The 26,951-nt window shown below is 41.3% G+C and overlaps 1 protein-coding gene across 2 annotated transcripts; it reads left to right on the top strand.

Annotated features, from left to right (window-relative positions):
- Positions 1–1,742: 1,742 nt before the first annotated feature.
- RUBCNL (rubicon like autophagy enhancer) lies at positions 1,743–26,691 on the top strand. 2 transcript variants are annotated; one of them, XM_064504847.1, is made up of 16 exons: positions 1,743–1,830; positions 2,559–2,664; positions 4,829–4,949; positions 7,784–8,461; positions 13,391–13,476; positions 16,567–16,774; positions 17,635–17,739; positions 19,036–19,078; positions 19,449–19,581; positions 19,996–20,141; positions 20,983–21,047; positions 21,990–22,228; positions 23,034–23,095; positions 24,466–24,619; positions 24,732–24,822; positions 25,246–26,691. In XM_064504847.1, exons 2-16 carry the CDS (start codon positions 2,593–2,595, stop codon positions 25,356–25,358), a joined length of 2,316 nt encoding a protein of 771 aa, XP_064360917.1. In that variant the 5' UTR covers positions 1,743–1,830; positions 2,559–2,592; the 3' UTR covers positions 25,359–26,691. The 2 variants fall into 2 exon arrangements, with proteins under 2 accessions (XP_064360917.1, XP_064360918.1); XM_064504848.1 differs by having other exon boundaries at positions 1,752–1,830; positions 2,538–2,664.
- Positions 26,692–26,951: the final 260 nt, after the last annotated feature.

Here is a 26,951-nt window from a genome sequence, read left to right as displayed (position 1 = left end):
TTGTAGCTCGAAAATCTCACTGTGGTATACAGCTTGGCTGCTCCTGAAATTTCCAATTCACCTACTTCCTTGCCTCAGTTACAAGTTGTGAAATGGAGGAAGATTCCTCTATACAAGCATATTTATATCAGCTCTTAATCCACCCATCTCTTTTCGCTACCTCACTCTTCAGGTTTTTGACATTCTGGTGAAAGAGTTGCTGTGGCAAGTTTTTGCTGGCGTACTGTATTTTGGCATCTACACTAGACAAAGTAGCTGGTTTTTGCCCTCTTGCCCAAGTCAGTGGAAGTCATTCTGGTACCCAGGGCAAGTGGCCAGTCAGGTGCATGCTAGTCTTTGTCTTTAAAAACAGGCTGGCATCTCCTCTTTTTCCTTGTGTTTCTGCATCTGTCCAGCTTTCTAATTCATCTATTTGTACTATCTGCAAAAAATAGAGCAGCTTTTAATTGCATCCCAAGCAAAGAGTTTGAGAGGATCCTGTTAAAGATACAGGAAGTCAGAGAAGTCAAAGAAACTACTTTTTTAAAGAATCAAGAGAAATCACAAATAGCTAAAAAACTGCACTTATTTCTGCTTTACCAGTTTGACAGTTTTTTTTTCCAGAGATATTATGAGAGAAACTCCTGACAATACACATATCCTCCATAAAAAGAGCCGTGTGGAGAAGAAAAAGTACCAAAGGGATCTGAAAGTCTTTGAAAGACCATTCTCTTCCTGTGTGGTATTGCTCTCAGACAATGTTTAGTATTCTGCGTTTATATAACGCTTTTTGTGAAGAGGGTTTTGGAAAATTTTATAGGAATAGTGACAAACTTAACAGCTAATCTTGCCATACTTAAGAAATCTAGCAGAACCGGGAAGAAACTTACGGCCTCTTCTACTTCACCTACCTCTTCTTCCCCACCTGAATATTCAAGTTGCTCAAAACCAGAATTTATTTTTACAAATAACCTTATGAAATCAGCATGTTACAGCCGGGAATTTGAAAAATACCGCATGGGATAACAACCAGACCCAGCTCAGAGGAGAACAGTGCTGCCTGGCCCGTGGCTCAAGCAGTTTCCACAGCCCAAATCCATTGCTCCATTTGCTGGCCAAGTTGACATCTGTGCTCGACTTACTCCACGTAAGACATAAAAAGGCAGGCAATTACTCCAGAGATACTGAAAGCCCCAATTTTCAGCTGCAGCTGTTTTGCATTCTGTTTACTGCTTCCAATTACTCCTGCACGGTGTAATACGAACTCGCATGCTCTTTCCACTTCCTCATGCCTTGCAATTTCTTCAGTTCTTACACGTATTTTTGCATTTTACAGACAATCAGCAACTTTTTAGATCCATGACTACAGCTCAGCTTTCCTTCACGTTATTTTTAGCCAGAACGAGCTACTAGGGGACAAGTTTTGAACATACATTAAGAAAACTGACCCGAGGCCACTCTCACAGATGGGGCCTCTCCATCTTTTCTCTAAACCTAACCCGGCATTTCTAACACCAAATCCCGGGGCAGAGCCGACCGCGTTAGGGGTGTCCCCATCCCAAACCCTGCCGAGCCACCAGGCCTGCCCTGCGGCTCGCAGAGGGCCGCCGCCAGCCGCCTCAGCGGCGGGGCGAGGGCGGGCCCGGCCCCCCCAGCCCCTCAGCGCGGGCCGCCACCACCTGCTGCCCGCTGCAGGCGGGCGCGGCCCCGGCAGCGGCGGCGGCAGCGGCAGCGGGCGGGGCGGGGCGGGGCGGAGCAGGGCGGCGCTCCCAGCCCACAGGGCGGGCGCGCAGGAGCTGCCGCCGACACTCGGCCCCCGGGCGGCCGCGGCGGGAGCAGCGCTGGCTGCCGGTAGGGGAGCGCGGGCCGAAGCGGGGCGGCGGGAGGGGCGAACTGGCCGTTGGGGTTCAAACGGGAGCGGCCGGCGCGGCGCGGCGCGGAGGGGAGCGCGGGTGGCTCGGCGCCGGCTCAGGTGCGGCGGGAAATCCCGAATAAACGGGAAAAGGGGCCTCGCCGGCGCGGCCCATGCGCGGTCTGCGTTAAGCGCGTTCCGCGCCCCCGGGAGACGCGGGACAGGCGGCTAGGTGCTCCCGGGCGAAGGGCTGACTCGCTTCGCGGGGAAGCGCAGTGGAGCCTTTCGAGGGCAAAGAGAAAAATACTGTTTTTTATTTACTGGCCGTGCAGCTCGCCTCCCTTGAATGGCGCAGAGCGGCGTGTGAACGGCTTTTTTTTTAATATCTATAAAACAACAAAGTACAAGATTCTTACCATGACTGAGTCTGCTTTGTCTTTCCTCTGTTTTTGTAATAAAACTGCAGGCTGCGGCGGGCTAAGCAGTGCGCTGCGTTTTGCGTGTCTGTGGTAGGAACATTTTTGCTGAGTTTCATGAACTCGCCGAGCTGCTCTGTAATAACAGCTCTTCGTTTTCCTGCGCTCCTCAGCGCGTCTGCGAGCGCGCAGAGGCACCGCCAAAAGTGTTCTGGCGTAAGATTTATTTAGTGTCTGCAAAACAGGTGGAAAACCGTGGTTAATTCAGTAATCATTCTGATTCTTTCCAGTTCTTTCTCAATTGCTTCCAGGTAGCTGACCAAAAAAGATGAACGTTTTCCCATCATGTCTGTCCAGGCAGTAGCTATAGGTAGCTATGCCGGAGCAGAAGTCTTCAAACGCTCCAGCTCTAAAAAGGTAAAGCAAAGAAAGAATCTAAAAACTCCCCCAGTGTTTTCATTAACTGGGGGCACTTAAAAAAAATATATTTTTATATATATTATGGCTTTTAATTTGCAGTGGTTGTAGTAAATACTGTATTTTAAGAGAGAGCAGTTTCATTGTGGAGTTGAACTTTGGAGATAGGGTCCCAAAATTGAATAAAGGATGGCTAACTTGTGCTGTGAAAAATGTGAAACTGTTTGTCAGCCCTTTTTATTAACTCTGGCTGTATGTCGCAGTACACTTAAGGCATCTTTGTTTTCTTATTTTCTGATAAACACTTTAGTTATGTTTTTTGTTTGGGGAAAATTTTCATCTGTATTTTATTACTGATCTGCGGTATTGTTTAAATGGTAGTATTTTTAAAGTAAATGGAAATCTTTTATCAGATTTCTCAGAATACTAGTTGCTTATGATAAGATCTAAGAGATGGAGGGGTTGTTTAAAAAAACCCGCTATCTTAAAACATGTTTATGCTTCCTAACAAAGTATTTGCATTCAGTGTGGTGTGGGGCAGTTATACTGAGGGCAGAGTCAGTTAACTACTGATGTAGTGACGACCTAAAGCAAGTTCTTATTGAATTAACTGCTAAATAGCTGAGCTCCTGTAAGAATTACTTTATGCGATAATCTAAACAACGTGGTATTCGTGTGTAGTAAAGACTGCATACACAACACTTTTTCTATGTTGGGGGGGAGAGATGGTACCAAATCAGTTATGGGACAGAATATTTCTCTAAGCTTTGATGTAATTAAACACCAAGTACTTGAAATGCAGCCTATTCTTTCTGCTGTGAAACATTATTCTTGAGCTAAAAGGGAAATTCTTGGGGTTTTGCTTTGGAAACTTCTGCTTTCCATGAGCCTGAAGGGAATTTGGACAGGGTCTGATCTCTGAGTCACCTAACTCTCCCTCAGGACTGCAGGGGGAATTGGAGGTGAACAGAGGATGCTGGAGGGCTGGGGAGAGCTTCCCCTCCTTTCTGTGGTGTGCACACCCATGGGGCCATGGAAAGGGAGCAGGAGATTTGTGAGCTTGGGGGGGGGGGGACCTGTTGCTGTGCTGGTTTGGGTGCATCTTACTTCCTTATTGGAATTAGCCCCTCTGCATCCAAGTTAAACTGCTTGCCCTGATTCAGCGTACACTCATTTGACAATGCAATAAATCGAGCTTTGGGGTTGTAAATACTGAATCAGAAGCATCACGACTGCACAAAGCAAAGTGCTGATCTAGTATAAACCCACTCGGCCAGTTCAAATGTGTCCAGAATTTTTGTCAGCTTATACTGGCAGGCTGTATGCCAGATCGAGTATTATCTATTTGTGTCACATCTTGCTTAATGCTGAATCAAGCATGTTGCTGACATAGTCCATATAGTATGCTATATCAAATTAGACAGACGTGGTTATGTGACCACACTGGATCTCAGGCAGTACTGCTGGGAGATCAGGCAGCATGTGGATCAGGTAGGTGATGGTAGTGGAGTCAGCGCTTTATTTATATATTTACTTCATAGCTTGTATGTGTCTAAACAGGCCCTTCCTTCCAGCTACAAATTGGCAGTTCCTCGAATTCTTTTCCAATTCATCATTGCTGTTTTGACAAATACATAAACTTCTGAGTTCAGCACTTTATCATGCGTAAGACAAATGCACATTTTAACACTCCTGTTGTGAACAATTTCATTTTAAATCAGCCAGTGCTTGTGGTAGGGGAGTTGAGCATGTACCTGAGTAGGTATCTGTAATCTCTGTTCTAAGAAAACATGCTTCTAAAAAATAAATAAAATAGTATGGTTGCCTTGATAGTTAAAAGTGGTGAGGGAAAACAGCCTGTCTTACCAGACTCTGGTTAATTTTGTAACTAAATGCTCGGGACTAGAACCAACAGTGGGCTTGTGTTCTGAAATGCTGCTTTTGATCACCTGCCTTTGGGTGAAATGCAACATACAGAGTTAAGATGCCAAAGCTCATTGTATAATACATGCTTAAGGAGATTTCCAGACAGGCATTTAGGAAATTCAGGCACTGACAGTGTTCTTTTGCAACCCCTGATGTGACAAGTGTGAGACTGGGGGCACCATCATCACAGTATTATTGTCATATAACCAAATTGTCTGCCTGTGTATTCTTGTTCTAGATAAATCAGGAAAGCTGCAAGGAGATCCTTACAGAAACAGCGTATTCTTCAAATCCCTCAGTGTATACTCCAGCAAGGATTAGCTGTCTTGCTCCGACACCTCAAATCTCAGTTCTGTCAGGTACGCCATTTTATTCTAAAATGTCTCCCTCTAGGGACCTTTACTGGCGCTCGTAGTACTAGTAAAAGCTGTTGATGAAATCTGTTTTAAAGAAATGAAATCTGAGTGAAGAGGAAACCTTATTTATTGGCTTTTAAGATGTGACATCTAAGTATATTGTAGAGTTCGAATGTACAGTTCTTTGCCTTTTAAAGGGTAGTTTGGCTCTTTTGGTTATGCCAGCATTTTGAATGCTTGAGTAAAATCCTTGAACAGTTCAGATGATTCTTGGGAAGTTGTTTTAACTCCTTACTCATTCAAGAACTCCATTCTCAGATTTTAACAAATTACGAGAATTACTCATGTGAGTATCAGTTGCAAAACTAAACTTGAGATTTTGTAATTGGAACTAACCTATTCCTGGTAATGGCTTAAAATTTCCTTTCAGGCTTGGCAGTGCAGAAACTTGAGTTAAACTTTTAAAACTTGGTCTTAGCTGATTTAAGAGAAAGGAGAACAGATACTTAGCAGAGCAAGTCACCATGGTTATGTGACTTGTACTAGAGATGCTCAGCATGCTGGAGTGGTGGAGGTGAAGGATGAGAGGAAACAGGCTCTCAGGTTGGCCTTTGTAATAGGAGAACGGAAGAGAAGTTAAAGGTGGCAAGACTGAATGTTATGACTGCACAGAAAAGGTAATGTTTTTAGCCTGGGTTAAGTTATATTTGTGCAACTGAAACATTTGATAGTTATCAAAGTGCTTTTTTTCCCTGAAAAGATAAAAATGCTTTTTGGGGGTGTGTGGAGGAGAGGTTGAAAGTCGGCTAGCTGTAATTTTTTTCATTCCTGCTCTTGCTCTGTAGTGGTCGGCTATGCTGGCAAGGTATTCGTAGTGCAGAGTCTGCTTGGCAAACACCAGCCAAGCAAAAGTGCAGTTTTGTGGCTACTTCTGCATCCTTGCTAGAGTCTCGTCCTGATCAGTGGCGGGTGGCTGGTCCTGATCACTGTCACAGATGAACTGTTCAGCTCATTTTGATCTGGTTTTACTGCGGAGTAACTCTTGCACCATAGCTTCTATGCGTTGTTCTTAATGGTTATTTTTTTCTGCTTCCTCTTGATGAGAAGTGCTCTTTATAGGCTTGCTTTTCCAAAGGTTTTGGTTTTGGTTTGGCTGCCTTCATTAGTAAACTCTTACCTACCAAGCAGCTTGAGTGCATGCTGGCAGGTGAGTGGCTTGTGGGAAGGTTTGTTGTTTTCTATTGAGGTATGTCCAAGGAGAGCAACCTCTGGGCAAAGTCTGCTGTCTGCAAGACTTGCTGCTCTTTCAGGCAGTGGTGTTTACCATTCCTCGTGATCCTAAGTAATTGATCTTTGCCCTGGAAATGAATCTTCTTGGTTGTATCTATTCTTAGAATTTTACGATCAACTTATCTTCCCGGAAGGAGACAGCTGATCCCTTCTTTGTTGCAATGTGATTGATAGTTTCTTGTTGAAAAATATCAACCTTTTGCCTAAGCTCTTCATTGCTTGGATGATAGCATTTCCTACGAGGCTTTTTGTTGAAGGTATAAGACTTTGATTTATTCTTGACTAGCTAGCTACCAATTGCAGTGTACACTTTTACATCGCACTTCTCTTGTCATGTTTGCCATTACAAGCAGCTTTTTTCATTTTTTGTTGCATTCCAGTTTTGCAGTAGATTACTTAGGGCAGTGGCAGGTAGTTCTCTTGATTCCTTCTGAGGCTTTTTAATGAACTCACTGTGATGGCCGATTTTCTTTATGAGTTATGTAAATATTGCCACCCCTCTGACTAATGAGCTAAATGTGGCTTTCTCCTTTTCCACATGAGAAGGAAGTGTCTGACTGAAACCTGTAAGCACATGACCTCTCTCTTTTTTTTCTCCTTTTATTACAAAGTGTATGCTTTTTTCTTCCTGCTGTTCTGATCCTCCATATGTCTTGCTGTAACTTATCTTCTATCCATGGTTTAGTATGAGAACTGGAATGCCAATTGTTTTTCTTAAAGTTTGTACAGGTTTTGAGCCTCCAAAACTTTATTTAATAATGCTGGGAGACTTCCTTAGTTAACTACTTTGGTTATAGAATTTTGTAGTTCACAAATTTCATCAGGCACTGACAGCACCTTTGGCATACAGATTTCCAGCTTTTCTGTGCATTGATCTGTTGTGAAGCATGTAAGGTTATCTTCCAGAAATAATTGTTGTGGGCTGTAGATGTTGCAGAATTTTAGTAGTTCCAGGGGATAAATGAAATACCAATGTAATTCCAGCACACCTTTTCTGGAGAACTTCTTAAACCTTAATACCTACTGATAGGAGCCCAGGCCTTTCTCAACAGCCCATGATTTTCAGGGAAGGATATGGAGTTGACAAACAGGGATTAGAAGTGTGTGTGTGTGCACGTGCACGTGCGTGGTTCTCCCCGCTGTCCCCGAAAGTGACCTTTTCTTATTGGCAATAGAAGCAAAACATGAAAATGGTAAATAGCAGGGCTGTAATAGTTATTTACATTGTACTTTGTCCAGTTTTGTAGAACAATGATGTTTTTGAGGACACTAACAACCAGCCACCCTTAAAGTCTTAACTAATTGTATGCGTTTGGCTAGAAGCAGCCTACTTTACTGTTGATTTATTACCTATGACCCTATCAATGACAGAATTGCTTCCTGATTGTTCTACTTCTTCCAACTAGGTCTTGCCTTCTGCAGAGTGGTGCTTGAATTCAATTATTCCTTTTCCCCTCAACCATGTCAACAGTGAAAATGGCATTTTATTCAATTAGCCTTTTTAAATTTGTTTCCTAACTTACTGATTTCTTTCTTTTTCTGAACAGATGAATACTTGAGGCCAGCAGTGATTGGACATGCAGGAAGTTTTGGATCATACCCGGATAGCGCTGAAGCTATCAAAGACATTCTCTTGTCTGTTCTAAATGCAGCTGGTCTGAAGCCCTCCTTGCTGTCAGAGCAGACCACAATGCAGAGAGCTGAACATCCAGACAGTGACTTGGAACGGTGGGAAGAGAGCAGCGATGGGGATAACAATGACGACAGCGATAGCGATTCCACACATCACAGTGCTGCTTGTACACAAACGGATATTAGGTTTACAAGGCATCGGGTGTGTTGGGACAATACGCAGTGTGATTCCACTAAATCTCTGCTGGATCCTTTATTTTGCCCACGTTACTCTGGCAATGATGCTATTACTTCCTCCTTGAATGGTTTCGCTCTTTCGGAAGTATCCCCTCTGAAGCGGGACTGCTTTACCCAAGTGACATTAACAGGAGGCACTGTCACATCGGCCGTTGTGTGTTCTGGAAAAGAACATCGAAACTCTTTCAGTTCCCCAGAACGAGACTTGGCTTTTACAAGTTTTCTCCCAGATTCAACAGTTAGTAAGCCAGTAGATCCATTAAAATATCATGGTGCTTTGGAGCCTGCATCTGTCAGCCACGGTGACTGCAGTTTTCCATGTGGGTTTTCCCGGCCGGAGCCATTGGATCAGCCAGGTAACTTTACATTTGCAGGCCCATCTTTAGTTTTAAAACTTCTGTACTAGGAATGGAGGGACTACTGTAATTGGAATTGGCCTTGTTTATGGGAATTGCAAATGACTATACAATTGCTCTCATTTGACATGGGTGAGAGGAAAGAAACAGAAATCTCAGAATGGAGGCAAGTGTTAGAGTTAGTGAAACAGGAGGCTTTCTAGCTTTTGGTCTGCAGTCACAGGAATGCTTCCTTAGAGACCCTATGATAAAATGTAAAAATCATTGAGCTGTGATCAGTGCAGATCATCCAGCAGATGAGACTACCACTGACTTTATCTTGTCTTCACAATTATTCTTATTCTGAAAGCAGATGACAAAGATCTTTGTGTTTGGTAGTGATTCACTGATATGCACTGGCTCCTCCAGACATCTCCTGGTGTTTGACATGAGCTGGAGGTAGGGGACCCCCTTGAGTCAGATTTTGGGTTGACATCCATTCTTGTTATGGCTCAACGAGCTTGTAGAGCTGAACTATTTTCCCTCCTTCTTCTCGTCGCCTTTTTGCGTGCACCATTCTCAGAGATACGTCGCCCCTTTGAATGCAGATCAGAAACCTTTTTACTCCTCCTTTATCTGCTTCAGAGTGTGCCGATACCACACCGAGTGGGTGTTGTCGGTGAAGAGGAGCAGATGAAAGCTGCTAGCAGAGTTCATCTGTACTGAGTTGGGTTCTTCTTGTTCCTGTGGAGCCCCCAGCAGCATGGGGCCTCATAGGAATGAGTTCAGGCTGTTTGGTCAGGGTTACAGCAGAGCTCAGCCCCGTGCCCCAAAGCTGGCAAGTGGAGAAGCAAACCTGGCCTCGGGGTGGAACCTGTGTAATGGTGAGATGTGCCAGCCTTCCTGGGCTTCGGCTCAGGGCTGGAGCAGCAGAACAGTCCTCTTGTGTTTAGTACCTAACATTATTGTTGGCATCCTTTGCTACAGTGAGATGAAGCATTTTTATTTTATTTTTGTAAAGAATTTTATGTGTATCTGATATCCTAATCTTACTAGATAGTGAGTCCCAAGAAGATGGTGCAACTGAGAGCTGATTCTCTACTGGATGGAAGACAGGTCGGAGGTGGTAATTGGCCTGCCTTTGTATTATAAATAAAGAGCATAAAGGCTGTTTTATCTCTTTGGTTAATAGTAATCAGGGGCTAAGTGATGACATTGTTAAGCTCCATTTCCAAGGTCTGGTACCATCTGGCTATTCACTCAAAGCACATCTAACACCTCAGTCTGCAGTGCCATTGCAGGATCAGAGGCTTGTAGTAGGGTTTTTTTTGATAAATTTATTACCTTTTTAATTAAGCTTTAATAATATTAAAATAATATTTTATTTTTAATTCTCAAATTTTAATTCTCGACAATTGAAGTTTTAAAGTATTTTAAAACAATACAGCTTTAGCTTTTTAATAACTCTTTAAATAATAGAAGAGGGACTTTTTAATAATTTGGCCTTCTGGGGTAGGCTGTTGTCAACAGGTATGGCAAAAACAATGGTTGTTTGCGTCTGCTGGGTATTTTTTTGGCTGATCCAGACATGATAGAATTGAAAAGTGCCCAGCAGAGATGTGGCGAGAAGCAAACCACACCCTGTTGTTGGAGCTGGGTTCAGCCAGCCATGCAGGTTTAGGTATCTCATCTGGAAAACCCAGCCAAGTCTCTAAATGTCAGCAGGGACCATGAGGCACGTGTATAAGAACAGAGAAGTTGTGCCACAATTTTCTGACGTAAGTGGGATGTGTGTCAAGCTTCTGTGGGGTCAATAATGTTTTTGTTTCTCTAGAAGGTGATCAGAGCAATAAGGATAAAGGCAGCCTGGTGACTGAAAAAGTAATGTCTTTGCTTTTACTAGCTAAAAAGTGATCCTTGCAGGAGCTGAGATCCTGTTGTACATTGTGCTCTCTCTCCATCAAACTTTGATTTTTTTCTGTACAACTTAGAAAATTCTTCATTCATCCATTCACTGTTACTTTCAGCCATTTAAATCCCAAGGCAGGAGAAAGCAGGCAGGGGAAGCAAATGGCAAACTGAAAAAGAAGAAATAAAATGCATTATTTGAGAGCAGGAAGTACACAGGTGTATCTCCTGATTGACCTTCCCTTCTGTTGTTATTTCAAAGGATATCACTTTTGTTTCTCATACATTGATTACAAAGGGCTGGAAATATGCAAGGGATGCACAAGATGACAGTCATGATGACTTAGATCAAAATTTTTTTTTTTTAGTGGGATTTAATAAGGGAGTCTTTCTTAACAAGGAGTTTGTGGCTGCGTTTGGTCTCTTCTGGGGGGCCTCACGGCTGGTGCGTCACCAGCACTTCACAGGGCTGTTTCTTCCTTTGAACCTTTGTATGCGTCAAGGCCGTTTCCTCCTGTGGCCCCTAGGAGAGCTCTTCCCTCAACCTCAGCTGCCCCCAGGTCATGGTGCTAAGGAGCAGAAGGGCAAACAGGTTATTTTGGGTCGGACGCCAAGTAGATTCCCATTGCTAGATGCTCTGAGCTCCTTCCTGTAGACTGCTGTTCTCTAAAAATCTCCTCAGTAGCCTCCATTTGTCACCAGATTTCTGGAAAGGGAGTAAAAATTTCAGAATAGTAATTGTTCAGTTAAGTGTCATAGTAAAACTTGATTCCAGTAAAACCTGTCTGTAGTGATAAATGCTCATGTTTTGAAGTGCTCATACAACATGCATGTTTCTTGGTATGGGTCTGTGTCCAATCCTATTCCTGCCTTTTTTCCTAGTCGTCCTAACTAGATTGCTTCAGTATGGAAACAGCACATTCTTTTGTAGAAAAATGAGGAAAGCAGAGTAATGTCTACCTTCTGTTAAATTCCCTGAGCAATACATAAGTCTCATTAAGTCTCCCCTTCAGTCATCATTCTTTTAGACTTTTTCTGTCTGTCTCTAGCGTTTTCTTTCCTCTGCTCTTGTCTTGTCTGAATTCATTTCCACCACCTTTGTTCTTTTTCATGTTTTAAAGAAAAACTATTCTAACTTTGCATCTTACCTTCGTTTACGTTGTCCAGCACCTTTAGCAACACATATGACATGCTGTAACTCTTGTTTTGGAGTGCTCCACCATTCCTTCCTCTCCCCCCCGCCCCGCCATTCTGTATGGCACCCAGACGTCACACAGTGTGCAACTTTGCTTTCATATAAAACAAAACTAAATTTCATTTAAAAGTGTGAAACCAGAATTGATATTGTTCCACTTTACAGTCATCTTAGCAAAAGGTGGAAGTGGGATGCAAAGGGTAAGCAAGAGAGAAAGCTTCCATTTAGACTTCAAAATGACGTTTATTGTCAGCCTTACCAGTTTGCTGGGGCTGACGTTTTGAAGATAAAAAACATCATTTGACTCATTTCCTTATTTCTGCTCTTTTATATTCAAAGCCCCAATTCTGTCTTATCTTAACTGATAACAATGCCAGTTCTTATCCAGCTGTTAGTCTTTAGCAGTACTTACATCTCCCCACACACTGTTTATCCAGTAAGATGAGTCATCAAATAGGTATGAAAGTAACCTAATTGTATAGCGACTTTGCACTGATTAAAAGTGTTTTCAAAAGTCCAGTCACCAGCATGGTATATGTCTTCCCTGTTTTCCTCCTCAATAAGCACAGCATATTAATAAGTATTAACAATTCTCTACAATAATGTAGACTAACTTGCTGTGCTCTAGCGCCATGCTGATCTACCTGCCTGACTTCGTTAATGCTTGGGGTGACGCAACAAGATTTACTACAATACAAAGAATCTGAAGTAGTCCTGAGAGTCCTGTGTCCTTTAGTCTTCATAAATTAGTCTTGTGTTTTGTGGGTCCTCTTTCCCCTTTTTAAGATTTTCAAACAGAAATTCAACTTTGGATTTTGTGAAAAAAATCTTTGATTAAAACCTATTATCTGCAAGGGCATTAAATGGCTTGTACGATGGTAGCATTTAAATAGGATAGATTTTATACTGTAAACACCAGCAAGACGCCCTCCTAAAGACCTTGTAGGTGAAATAGAAATCAGTCTGTACAAGAGCAAAAAGGAGGGATGCAGTAAACAAACATCAGTTAACGTACAAAACTGGAGTCATCTCTTTTGAGAGCTTCAGCATTGTACACTCACAGAAAACACACAATCTTCATCACTCTTCTACCAAATTTATTGTAGCAGTAATTGTGAGTGATCTGAACACAAAACACAGGGTTTGATCTCATGCCTTCAATTTTCTGTAAATGAAGAATGTGACTGTGTTCACTTATATTTAGGAAACAATCTGTGGTACAGCTTAAACCTGCAGAAAAACAGATGTGTTCTCTGCTTCGCAGTAAAACGTTCTTAATGAGAAAAGAGATTAACTTTGTTTCGCATACTCATCATAATTTGGCAGCAAATGACAGGAAACTGCTATTTTGGGAAGCATGGGATACTGCGGTTAATGCATGTGCTCCACCTGGATTTATTACTATGTAATGGGTGCTGCATTTATTAAAAAAAAAAAAAAAAAAGGTGGGAGTGTCTCTTGAGGTATGGAAACATAATGGCAAAGTTTTCCTGAGCTTGCTGTAGTTGTACAATACCAGCAGTGATCCAGTGATTTTAGTAGGACCACCAGGTGTGCCTCTGCTGGTTGCATTGGGTGAGGCTCCTTCCTCTTGCAGGGGTTAGGAGCTAGTTGAGGGTTAAACTGGGTTTTCCTAGTGATTGATACCCATGTTTCAGGTTGCCAGGGTATAAAGGCCAACTTGTGTCTCACGTTTCTATCTACTTCTCCTTTTGCTGCTCCATCCAACCTCAGCTGTGGTCAGTTTGGGGAAAGAGAGTTTGCTTTGCTCTCTGAAAATCACCCTGCACACATCTTGGGAACTGTAGATGAAGAAACAACTAATAAAGCTTATGTTACACCCACAGGTTCTACTTCACCTTTGAACTTAAGCGCTGTTCCCTTGAATCGTTCCTTGCAGGATATCTTTGTGCTTCCAGAAGATGTGGAGAAGGTGAGGGCATCAAAAAAATTGTTGTCATTTTTTTTCCATTTTACATGAAATAAAGTGTCAAGAGGCATTTCTCAATAATTACTGTCAATTGTTACTAGATCTCCATAGATGCTTTTTTCTCTGGTTCCCTTTAGGGGAAAAAATTAGGTGATGGAAAAAATAATCTTAAAGTTGTATTTTCCCCTGTTCTTCCCTTCTTTGAGTGAACAACCCTTCAACCTAAAACACACATTTCTTTATTTATTTTTACTTTCCATCCATCATAATTAAATACTTTGAATTTTTTTAAAATAACTGCAGTATTTTAGAACACTTAAATATTTCCCTTTTCATTTGAGCATTTTCTCAGACACATTCTTTGAGCCCAAACTATGTTGCAGTTATGTGCATATGGACAGGATTTGCCTTATGCTTTTTACTGTGAGGAGACAGAGGAGAGGCAGACTTCTTTGTGCTTATGATGAGCTTGTGAAATTGCTGTAAAAAATTACAAAGCAAATGACAAGCACAGTAGTTGTAACACCTGCAGTAATTTAAGGCAGTATCTAATGGCTTCTAATTTGCATAAGGGTTTCAAATGGGTTTAGGTGTGTTGCCAGATAGGCAGCCTATCTGAGCATATAAATAGAGATAAAGATGGCAAGACAGCACTGTAGCACATAACTATGTGCTGAATTGGGCCTTAGTATCTTTTCTAATGATTGGAAAAGAGAGTTTAATGCTATAATTAACTATTGCAATGAGTAGGATTTTACACAAAAGGACTTTAAAAGTTAGCCTAGAAAAGGGAATTTTTGCAGCTCTGTGGATGTGGAAGCATCGCATCCTGGGCTCGAGAGGTGATTATCTTTGTTCATAGCACTGCTTTTAATGGAGCGGCAATTTGTGTTTGATTCGAAGCTCTCAGTGTCCCTAAGCTGCATTAAAAAAATAGGAAACTTTGGAAACTGCTTTTCATGTTGCTCTATATGTAAGGCATTTCAGAAAGAAGGTGACATTTCTCCATCTGTAATATGGCAACCAAAAGCAAAGTAATTTGCTCTCAGTCACCAAGAGACCACTGAGTAGATGCCTGGATTTGAAACCATGGTCACTGAGGAAGGCAAGATCATGTCAGCCGTTTCTGTGCAGATGGCTGGGGGCTGCTATGATTACAAGTGGAAAAACTACACAAAGCTGTCACCATGAGTGGGGCTGCTAGAAAATAACATTCTTAGGCTGTGAAGTAATCTCTGTTTGAAACTGGTAAAAGCTTAGGAGACCAAAGACTAAGATACATGCAGTGTTAACAAGTCTGAGGGTTGCAGTTCTGTGCCAGGAAGGAGAAGGTCCAGATGATCTAGAGGGACTTTCCGCTGTGATGTGAGTGGGAGAGAAATGAGATGAAGGTGGGTGTCACAGCAGAGGTGGGAGCTTTCTAGGATGACAGACCTAAGTGGGAGGCAGAGGTGAAAGCTGAGGGAGATATGTACCCTGTTTAAGTCACTCAGATAGGATCTTGTGCCATCTTTTTGCAACATGGCTCCCTTAGATATGCTCATGACTACTTTTATCAGCAGAACATGCTGGTGTGCTGTGCTTTCCCACTAACTTGGGGTTAACCACTGCCACACAGGCTCTTTGAACCCTCAGAGTAGGAGATTTCCTCTTCCAGCTCTCCAAAGGAAAAAGGCTGTATAAGTCTTTCCTTTGCTGATGATGTGTCCTGAAGTTCTCTGAAAGTCATCTCTGAGGAAAATGTTAACCAAGCAAGTGATGTTAATCAGTGTTACATGTAAGATGAAAGTCTCTTCAAACACCCATGTGGACTTGTAGGCCCTCTAATATTGAGACAAGTCTTTTAAATGCATTTGCTTGCGGACAATTGGAAAGCAGAACAGATATCTACTGTGCTGCTTAAGTTTCAGCTATTTCTAAAGACTGATGTTTTTCTTAATGCTTCCTGTGCAGGTTGTGTGGGATGTCATGAACACTGACGTGAGTGGTACAATCTTTTGTAGCATAAGGGCACTTTTAAAAAAATTACTAATTATTCTGCACTCAGAATCTGTAGCCTTAGGTACTTCCAGGTTATTTCAGACAAAGGTTTAGTCTTGCACAATGTAAATGCACACAGTTGAGGCAAAGGTGGAGGGTATCTTAGGCATCTCTGAGTTCCCATCCGTGCACCTGAGTGCACCTACGCCCAGTGACCCATCCACTTTTGAGCTGAGCCTGGGGTGGAAGCCTATGCACAGGGCAGCAGCAGTGGGATGCTCTGCTGGAGGTAGGGGAAATGACAGTGACACTGGGGCAGAGAGCCCAAAGGTTGTCCGAGTGTGTTGGTGGCCCTAGGGTGGCTTTAAAAGTTCCCTTGTCCTGGAGGATGGGTAACCCAGGCAGGCAAGATGGTAAGGGATAACATGGAGGGAGTTGCTTCTGGCATGGGAATGCCTCAATCAATGAAGATGTGAAACAACTAACTTTTATTTAAGGCAGTGCAAACACCACAGATCCTGGGCTTCTGCTTAGCCTTATCAAAGACTTTCTATGCAGCATTGAATTGACCATGTAAACTCTCCTGCTGCATATTCCCTACGTAGTGGTATCACCTCACCAGCTTAACTCCTAGCCTGCAAAAGCATTTTACTAGCTTTTGTACTACTCACCCTCTGAAGATCTACAGTCCCATTAAAACTTGCTACTTCTGACCCCATCCAAGCTAGCATGCATGCAAAACTGCTTGCACACAACTGACTTAATTAAATCCTATTAAATATATTATATGGATTAACACATGCATACCAAAAAATACAGTGTAACTAGAAGACTACATCCCTAAAATGCATACCTATTCTTCAGTTAGACATGTAATCAAATTTATTTTTATCTAACAGAGGGAAAGATAAGAGCAAATTGTATGTTTTAGTCAAGAGTGAGTCAGATAATTGTCTGGGCAGTTGCCTTTTGCTTATTGTCTCTGAACTACCCTGGGGTTTTTTTGGTGCTTAAAGGAAAAGCCAAATAGCCTCTCATTTTCATTCCTTGGGTTGAAGTAGCATGGGGAAAAATTGGGCTGCATACTAATGAGCGTTTCAATTTTGTGTCCAGGAGAACGCGCACTTCTTTGTTGCAGATATGATTATAGCATCTCTGGAAAAGATGAAATGTAATATCCTAAGCCAACAGGCAGAGTCCTGGGGTCTGGAGGAAACCAGTGGATCGAATGGCAGCTATCACACTGATTTGGAGTTTTCTTCCTATCCAGGAGTAAAGAAGTCAGATTCTTCTGTTGCCTCTTCAGACAGTGGTTATGAAGGCAAGTTACTTAGTCTATAATGCAACCTTTTCTGCTAGCCTTTGCCTTTTATTATTGTGCAAGAAAATACTAAAAGAATTTGGGTGTTTCTTGGAACCAAATTCCCTTCTTTGAGTCTCACAACACCTAGTCAAAGCTGTATTCCATAAGGATCATTATTCCACAGGTGAGTTACCTGTGGGTCAAATTCTATCTTTTGAATAGTCACATCTCTGTGTTTTATTTATTGTAATTCCTTTTTTTTTTGAATATATATAAAAAGGAGAAGGTAAGATTAAAGTGACATGCCAAGCACAACTCTCCATAGAGCATGCTTGCAATTAGTTGGTTTTCTCTGCTGTTTAAATCCTCTTTTGTGGGATTTGAAGTCCAGCTCTTTCCTTCCTCTGCTGTGTGCGGATCAGGCCACACAGCTGATCTGAGTGAAATTGCCCGGAATAGTCGTGCACATACAGTTTGAGGCAGGATAACAAAGGCTCCTGGCACTAGAATGCTTGTGCTGGCAAATGCCTTTGTAAGTGGAGTTCACTGTCATACATAAGATAAATCTTAGCGATGAAACTTATTGTCTAAATGACATAACTCCTGGAGAAAATCAGTAGTATGCTGGCACATAAGGAGGAGACCACCTTTTATACAAAATAATTTTGCTTGGGTCTCTGGAACCTTTATCCTGATCAAGCCTGTACTTGAGAGACAGGCTGCATGACAGACTCCCCAGAATGGGCTTCCAGTGTGTAAAAGCTTCTCTGTAAACAAAAGGTGTAAGTTAAGGTTGGGAAGCAAAAACGATAAATATAACTGCAACTACTCTGGAGATACTGGAAAAGTTTTACTGATGCCTTGTTTTTTCTGGACAGGCTGTGCTCTGCTGAATGTCAGCTCCTCAGTACATCTACCTTCACATCATGAGGTTACCAGATTTCCATGCCACGGTGACTCAGATGATGAATATGTAATTATTGGTAAGACTTTAAAATTATAATTGCAGAAACAACTTTATTGTTCAGCTGAATCTGTTGCATCACTTGGAAGATTTACTGACATAGTAGGCATTTTCACAGGAGAAATGATATGACAGAATGGAAAGAGCTATGTATATGTGACTCTGTTAGAACACGTGTGAAACTCCAGAGTGGTACAGGATTTCCTTTCTACAAATGAGTGTCTTTGCTGGCTTATGGGCTAGAATTATATTTAAGGAAGGCAATGCATGTAGGTGAGCAAAGTCTGAAACTCACACCTAATTTTACAGCCTCAGCCAATTATAACAGTATTGTTGGAGAGAATTTAGGGCAGTGCATTATTACTTCTGAGTTAAACAAGTTGATTTTTTTTTCGCATTGGCAGCTCTACCCTGTACTTCAGGACTAGAGCACAGTGTCTGTCTCTGTCTCCTTGCAGTCTCTGGTGCTTTACTACTCCTCAGGGGATCCTAAGTTTCTCTAATTACCTTCTGGGTTTTACATATTGGTCCTTAAAAACAGTTTGGGCAGCATTTAACTTTAATCTTATTTTTTGCTGTTAACAGGTGCTTTTTTATTGTTTCCTTTGGTTTTGTAGAGATTCGCTTGTTTTCCTCTTTTCCTAAGCTCAGGATGGGGAACTGACTCTCAAAGCACTTCTGGTAGCAAGAGTTATTTTGATGTAAATAAGCGGGGAAGCATTTGTCTTCAGAACAATTATGCTTGGCCAAAATCAATGGCAATCAGTGTAAACACCTTGTCTGCATAAGCATTTTTGTCTATATAAACATCATGAAGATGTGTGTGTGCTTTGATTCCATTCATCTCACCTGCTACTATCTTCTTTATAGCATTATCTAGCATGCTTGTGATCAGTGTCTCAGCATACTTGTCAGTGTCCAAAAAAAATTAATGTGTGCTCCATCAATTCTGTACATTGACATTTCTGACCAGGTCCTTCTGTCATGGGCCTTTTGGGTGGGCTTGGACTAGCACAACTTAGTTGCACTGTGTTAATTTCCTTGCTCTTGAAGGGAGGCTGGTAGTGATGATTTGAGACGTAGCTGTTCGGGAGTACTCTTTGCTTGCACAAGTCAGAGCTCTACAGAGCTCAGACTCCTTATCTCTGTTTTATAGCCAGGGCTGAAGTTATTCCCCACATCCAATGAGGGTATTCGAAAGATGAATATATTTTGACACCATAGTAACACAGAAGATAGATATAAACCAGCGCTGAGTTACAGAAGCTTTTTTCTTCGATAATTTTCTTCTTGAAAATTTTCTCCTTTACTGCAGAACTTGAAGACCTTGAAAGTCTGTCTGTCTCCCCAGATAAAAGGTAATGCTGTGTATCTTAATATAATAGCCCAGTCGCACTGCCTTTTCTGCTAGACCAGCTTTCTAATGCCTCTTCCTTCCAGGGCAGGGAAAGGTGTGGGAGGGGCAAATTTGGTGCTCCTAGGGAAGGGGAAGGAACGCTGCTTGACAGGAAATGTCTTTGCGGTACTCGGCTTAGCGTGACATTCTTCTGGTCCTCGAGTCTTGCTGGAGGGTGGTGGCTGTGGCTCTGCGAGGGCCTCGGTGTATCAAAGCAAGGGAATAGGAGTAAAATAATGGGAGAAAGCTTTTCAGGGATGGAGAGGAGGCGGGCAATGGAGCTGCTGATGCCATGCTGCTATTTTTCACCACCTTTATTGCTTAACTTTCAGATCATCTTTTGAACCAGGCTGTAACTCCGCTGAAGCAACAGCTCAAGCGCTGTACAGAGCTTTCAGAAAACACTGGTTGCAGACAGAAGCTGCAGTTCAACTGTCTGGTTGCCTGAGCTCATCTAAGCAGAGAGTGAGTCTGAGCAGAAAACAGCAGGGTCTTTATTTGGCTCCCCAAATAATCATTGTCTCACTCCAGCTGCTTCACTGTTATGGAAAGGAGGAAACTGCATAAAAAAAGTACAGACAGGGTTATTAGTTTGCAGATTATTAGTTTGTTTTAAAAAAAAATTTTTGAGAAAATATCTTCTCTGTTTAGCAATTTTCAGTACATTTAAGATGTTAAGCAGTTGTGCACAAACCAGGATGTACTTCAGTAGTTTCTCCTGGGCCTGATCTGAGGGAAATTAAACCAAGGGGGAGCTTGATTTACATGCAGGTGAAGACTGAACTATGAAATTCTGGAGTATAAAGGGAGGTGTTCTGTAGCATTTAGTATGTATCCAGCCAATGGGCTGTTCATCTGCATGAGTTTCTTTCTTGAAAGGTTGTGCTGAAAGAAGAGATTCCAAGAGAGCTCGAGTCCAGTTTGAATCTGGCTGAAGAAATAAAGATCGTATCCAAATTAAGAGGATCTTCTGGCTGGGCCCCACCAAGATCTCAAATTATATTTAATATTCACCCTTCAGACAAGTAAGTCTAAGGGATCTGAGTGCTGTCATGAGGACAGCATGGGACTTGTCCATAACCTGCAAAGGAGCCTGGGTGGTTTAACAGACAAAAATTGGGGTTGAGCTAATGCAGTGCAGCCTTTTGCAGTGTCTGTTACTACCTTCACTAGAAAGTGGATGGCATCTTTTTCCTTCTGTCGGCACCTTTTTTTCTCTCTCAGCATGCACGTCCTGATTAACATGTCACATGTCCTTTTAGATACTACACATACTTTTTGATGTTAGGAGTCCAGCTATCTGCACTATCATAAAAATTCAATTTTGTGAGATTACTTTGAGAATATTTGTAACAGTTTCCCTACTTCTCTGCTGACATTTTATGCATAGTAGGTTTTCAGCAAGGAGAAGGAAAGCAGGTTGTGTGCGGTCTCACTCTCCTTGAAGTGCTGTTAAGTGCATAAAGTAGGGAAACTGGCTAGTTCCCTGTGTTGCACGCCAGTTGCCTTCTCAGTTACAGAATATTCAGGCAGATGTGGTGGTTTTTCTCTTTTCCTTGATGTTGGTGATTTCTTAAGAAATGGGAAAGAATTTAAGTTCTTGTGAAGAACTGTATTTAGAAGCAATAATTGGCGACGTATTCTCCACAGAATACTTAGACTCCCACTAAAATACTTTCAGATCATCTTTTAGAAGCCCCCACAGGGCTTGCTTTTTATAACCTTTTCTTCCAGAACACCCTTCTTTGTATGGGGAAGGAGTCAACTTCCAAGCTAGAAATATCCACTGGTGCCACAGTAGGTAACTTGTACTTTGGGAGAATGTGTTTTGGATTGTGAGAGGTAACTGTTTGTCTTTGTACTCAGGAGAGATGCTGTGGTAGCTGCCCAAAACTTTACATGTGTTGGTTGTGGAACCCCAATAGAAAGCAGTAAGTATTATAAAACAAAACAAAAAGAAAAGCCCCACAAATAGTAACCAGGCTGCAGTCTTCACCTGCGTGGATGTATGACAACTGTAAATTCTATCTGAACTAGAATGAAAATCTTATTATTGTATGTGCCTGTAATAAAGTGGGCAGTAGGAGGATCTTATCACTGCCTGGAATTTCTCATTACAGACAGAATACATGATAGCTACTCTTCTTATACAGAGTAAAAGTTAGTGACTGTCAACAACAAAACAGGAAGTGCTATTAAAAAAATATCAAGCCTCCAGGCTGCAAAATACTATTTTTACATTTTTCCAAGCTTTTTTTTTTTGATTGGTTGTTTTTTTATATGTAATTTCTGGCCTGTGCCAACTTACACGAAAATCTTTTTGAAAAAATCTTTAAAAGCAAGCTTACAGAATGAGTGGCTTTGTTCTTTTGGGTTTGTTTTTAATTTTTTTTTTTATGTCTTCATCACAAAATCAAGGCTTTCAAGCCTTATTCTGTGTCTGCCAACAAAGAGCAGCATTTGTGATGGCTGTAAAGTACCAACAATCTGTGATGGCACGTTAAATCAAGCAAACCGAAACTGCTTTACACAAAAAGGATTATACAAATATAACACCAAGATAAGTTCCTTTTTCCGTTCGTTAGAAGTTTGTTTTTTTTTCTTTTTGCAGGTAATGCAATGATGGTTGCTTATGAGTCCATGATGATGAATATAATTAGTTCTGTTTGATAAATGTAGCAATGAGGAAAGCTTTCTGTTCTGAGTACAAACCTTGTCCATGTGTTTACCACAATAACAAAAAATCCCTGCTTTAATTAAAAAAATCATTGCTGCTTACTTGCACTGGATTTGAATTATTTAGACTGAATAGACATACAGAAAAGAGGTACAGTCCCATAGACATTCACACTTTTATTGTTACCTACTTGCAGAATATATCAGGAGACTCCGCTATTGTGATTACCTAGGGAAATACTTTTGTGACTGTTGCCACAGCTATGCCCAGTCTTGCATTCCTGCCCGAATACTGATGAAATGGGACTTCAAAAAATACTATGTGTGCAACTTTGCCAAACACCTACTGGACAGCATATGGCAGCACCCAATTTTCAATGTGTCATGTATCAACAAAGCCCTCTATACAAAAACAAAAGAAATGGACAGAGTGAGGGTAAGTAGGTCCCTTTTACTGGGAATTTATGGGTCTGAGGCTTTTGGGAAAAACTCTTCAGGGCAGGTTGTGCTTTGCTCTGTGCATGTGGGAGGGGAGCACAGTTGACTTCTCTGCATTTTGCCTTGTTCCATTGCCATTTCTGGGGCTTGCTCTCTCTCCCCTCAGATGAAAAGGGAGGAGGGAGAGGATTTCCAGGCTACACCAGAGATCTCATTCCCTGTTGTCTTTGGAAGGCATTTCTTTACTGGTTTCCAGTTTGAGTTCATTGGGGAGCTGGACTCCTGCAGTAAATAGTTACCTCCACTAAGCAACTGGCTGTTGGAAAGCTCCAGAAATTTCGAATGAGTCCTTATTTTCGTGGGCTATTAGCAAAAACACCCCTGGCTTATCTAAGGGCTGTACCTCCCCCACCTCTGCGCAGCTTGAGGAAGAGGGCTTTGCAGAAAATTACAGACCTGCTATGCACTCCCCTCTTGGCTGAGACTTCCACAGGCAGAGATTGTGGCTTGTTCTTACAGAGGTTCAGATCTTGCTTGGTGTGCTGACATGAAACAGTTTGTAGCATTGGGATTTGCTTCCCTTGTGAGTGAATAGAAGTAGCCTTTGCATTCATAGGCCTTTGGTGCATTAGACAATCCATTTGTTTAACTCTCTGCTGAGTGAGAAGTTCCTATTTTTAGATTATGGCTGACGTACTGACAAAGGGTTGCTGACTCAAATAGTAATGTTCTGCACTTCTGAATGTATAAATACAATTGTTTTTCATTTAAAAATTGTTTTGTTTTTCTTATTCATCCTTTAGGAGATACAAGAACAGCTTTTTCATTTAAAAAAACTGTTGAAAACCTGCAGGTTTGGTGAAAGGTATGGACCATGATTATACACAAAAATACTGATTATAAAGCACACAAGGTGCTTAGAAAGCTGCCTTTTTAAGAGGCATTTGAATACAGTTTTTAACAAGCTTATCTGATCATCAGAAAAAATTCTGATAACAGAGCTTCCTTCTAGTGCACTGCAAATACCAAGTGAAGAATAGCTTCTATGTGGTAGCTTAATGTTCCTTTTAAGATCCATAGACATTTGATTGTAAATGTTTGATGATTTTTTTAGAGATATATTTTCTCCTACTTTGTCCCTCGTAGGTTAGCTAGTTCGTAGGTTAGCTAGTTCGTAGGTTAGCTAGTTCGTAGGTTAGCTAGTTCGTAGGTTAGCTAGTTCGTAGGTTAGCTAGTTCGTAGGTTAGCTAGTTCGTAGGTTAGCTAGTTCGTAGGTTAGCTAGTTCGTAGGTTAGCTAGTTCGTAGGTTAGCTAGTTCGTAGGTTAGCTAGTTCTTAAAAGGCCAGAGATATTTATGTATATCTCTCAGATGATTTGTCTTAATAACAAAAGTGTTCCATGTGGATTTAAAGATTTTCTCCAGAAATCTGTCATTTGCTAAATCCAGTTTATTTTATAAGCATATTAAAATGAAAGTAGTAACCAAAAGTGCAAAATATCAAAACATTAGCAAGTGTAAAGCTGACCTTCTTTATTGCTGCTGCAATTTAAAGACTTCAGTATTCACCTGCCCAAGCCTTGGGCATCACTAGTGGTTAGACATGTGAGTGATAAAACTTTCACCACAGAATTGGTGACTATTTTTAAAATAAGGAAATAAGCAAAGTAAGCTTTAAAAGCAGGGTGTGTTCTCTCTTCATCATGGACCTCTTCAAGGAAAGAATCAATTAAGTGTTGACCAAAATTGAATACATATATATTTAATGATCCCCTCCTCTCACCCACCCATGATTCCATTATGGAAATAAGCATTAAGATCCTCACTGTACCTTCTACATTGATTGCATGTGAAAAGTTTTAAAAGTAGTAGCTGTTCACTCACTCAGTATGAACACAATTTCACCTGAAAGTGATCTATTCAGGATAAAAACCTCAAAAGATCTTTTAACAAAAAATAAATAAACCTAGTTTAATGTATTAAAATATTGTACAGAATTTTACCTACTGTTTCTGGATTAGCAGAGAGCCCTTCCCTAAAAAGTAGACTTTTTATTCTAAACCCCTAACCCTTCAGTTTTTGTTAATACCAGCTCAAATTGTTAGCAAAAGTGAGGCAGGACTTAGCATGGATGCCTTGGTGACTAGAGAAGTGAGAAGCATGTTCCTCAAATATGCTTGAAAGGAACACATTTTCTTGTAACTTGATCTGGATTTTCTCTCTTATTTTCTCCACAGGGTACTGAAAGAATTCGAACAGGTCCCAAGCCATCTGACTGAGGAGCTGCACCTCTTCTCACTGGATGACCTGCTGAAGATCAAACGAGGGCAGTTACTGCCCCTTCTTAAAGATATTCTGAAGAGCTCCATCTCTCATGTGGATGGTTGTGAAGTAAGGATATTTCAGGGTTCTCTAACAGTGTAAAAAATATCCCTACTGACATTCCTAAATAGATAGATAGACTAAACTTAAAAGTAAATCAGCTCTCTCTTCGTTCTTACAGCTCTGTCAAGCAAAGGGGTTTATCTGTGAATTCTGTCAGAGTGCGGATTTAGTCTTTCCATTTCAGATTGCCAAATGCAAAAGATGCACAGGTATGTTCCAGACTGAACTTCTTTTCTCTTCACTGGGGCATGTTGGCATGTATGCTTCACTGAAAGCACATATATTTAAAATCTGTGGTGGCTGTCTTGCATCAGTGAATTCAGAGAGCAAAAATACAAACTTGTCTGAACATAATTATGGTTGCTGGGGGTGGCTGTATTTTTGGGTCTGCACTTGAGAGAAAGCCAGGGAGAGCACTATATTACTGCTATGTCAGATCTTAGCAGCATTCAGTGGAATGCTGTGAGTCCTTCCAGAATGTTTAGCCATAGTTATTACAGTGATTGTTGTTCTGGGCTTGTGCTGTTTTTGTTTACTTTTATACTCGGGTAAACTAGATAGAACATCCTTCAAGAAACACACCTATTGATTCAGTTTTTCCTGAATGTAAAACTGCTTGTATGTATAAACAGAGTGCAAAACATGCTTTCACCAAGCATGTTTCAAGTCTGGAGGCTGCCCCAAATGTCTGCGGATTGCAGCTCGGAGGAGGCTTTCAGAAACGCCATCGTTCGTGCCTCCGTGAAACTGGATTCCTCCAGCGATGACTGTGGATTTCAGAAGATGCTTAAAGCCAAATCTTCAGGTGCCTGACTATGAATTAGATGATAATGTTTTAGACATTACTGCTTTTAATGCATGTCTTATTCAAAAAATGAAAAAACAATTAAGGACTTTGATATCATCTTTGAAAACTCCCCCTAAAACACTTTCACCTTAACTGGTGTCAGAAAGACTGAATGTTATTTCTGTGAGCAGCATTTTGCTGCTGTGTTTTATCCTGTATGTAATATTTTTTAATATTATATTTTTCAATGTAAAAATGGTTCCTCTCTGTAACTCTGCCTATAATGTATAGATGGTAAACAACTTTGGAGATTCTTACCTGTGTCAGACTTTAGAAATAGAAAAAGTGATAAAATATGGAATCATTCTCTTGTAAGACTCTGCAATAGAAAAAGTTTGTCTGTGAGCTTCCTATAAATGCTGATCTGAAATTCCGTTCTGGCAAACACTCTACGTGAAACAGTGGATTGTAGGTTTGTCTTTTAAAAGGATGTGTGCAACAGCTCTACAGAGATATCTTTCCAGACTTCTTTCCAGAAATATGAGGAAAGGTAGTGGGCGAGCAGGAGAAGTACTCCTGTCTAAATCCACCCTCACATCTGGAGCATTCTGAGGGCTTACTTGAAAAGAAAGGTAATGTACAGGAAGCTTGAAAGCTGCTCGTCTTCCCAGCCCCATTGGTTACCTCCATACTTGAGAGAGAATCTGGAACAGAGCTATATTGCATCTGAGTCAGATCTTTCCATTCATTGGAAATGCTGGAATCTTCCCAAACGGTTCCTAGGCAGGGAAGCACCTCATGCCTGCAGAAAATTAGAGCAGCTGCTTGAACCTGTAGAACAATTTTTGTGTTTCTGTGGCACATCTGAAATACTAATGAACAGAGAAACCTAAAAACTTGAAAGCATGTACCAAAGTTGCTTGCTCCCCAAAAGGATATTCTTAATATTTTGATTTTTTTGTTCTTGCTTTGGTCTTTGTTCTTCCTCTCCATACCCATTAGCTCCAGCTGTTAGCAAGGAAAAAGCAGTCGTCTGTAACTGCTATCTATGAAGCTCACCTCCAAACTAACTCTCAGTACTAGCAAGCTCACTAAGTGTTCCACTTAGCTTTTTTTTTTTTTTTTTCTCCCCATGGATGAAAACAGCTTAACTGCTCAGAAGCAAAATTGTAATCTCTTACTCAACATCACCAAACGGATACTGACGTGGCATGAGACGTGGTGAGAAAGGGCATGCTTATGTGGTTGACTGTATTTAATATTATGCAAGAGTAAATTCTCATTCCTGCTCCTGGGTGTTCAACTAACTGGATCACATGAGAGGCCTTGCTGTAGGGATTTGCTGCTTATGAAGGAGCTCACTTGAGTAATCCTTCTGTGGGTTAACCTGCAGGGTAACTTAATACATCTTTTTCATTATTCACAGACTTAGAAGAGCTAATCTGGTTTCTGGCTGTGCTTTTCACAAATGTTCAAGTCTCATTAAACACTAGTATGCAGGAGGGGGAGGGTCAGAGAGTTTTATGCATGAAGTATTGATACTTGCATCCA

The sequence above is a fragment of the Dromaius novaehollandiae genome, chromosome 1, assembly GCF_036370855.1.
Source record: "Dromaius novaehollandiae isolate bDroNov1 chromosome 1, bDroNov1.hap1, whole genome shotgun sequence".
Lineage (NCBI taxonomy): Eukaryota > Metazoa > Chordata > Aves > Casuariiformes > Dromaiidae > Dromaius > Dromaius novaehollandiae.
The sequence above is the reverse complement of the archived record's forward strand: the minus strand, read 5'-3'. Positions and strand labels throughout refer to the sequence as shown.

Excerpts from the sequence above, each read along its gene's own strand:
- RUBCNL (XM_064504847.1), top strand. The coding sequence starts at position 2,593 with ATGTCTGTCCAGGCAGTAGCTATAGGTAGCTATGCCGGAGCAGAAGTC. Across the intron at positions 2,665-4,828 it reads AACGCTCCAGCTCTAAAAAG|ATAAATCAGGAAAGCTGCAA; the intron begins GTAAAGCAAAGA and ends TTCTTGTTCTAG. Across the intron at positions 23,096-24,465 it reads ACCTGCAGGTTTGGTGAAAG|GGTACTGAAAGAATTCGAAC; the intron begins GTATGGACCATG and ends TTTTCTCCACAG.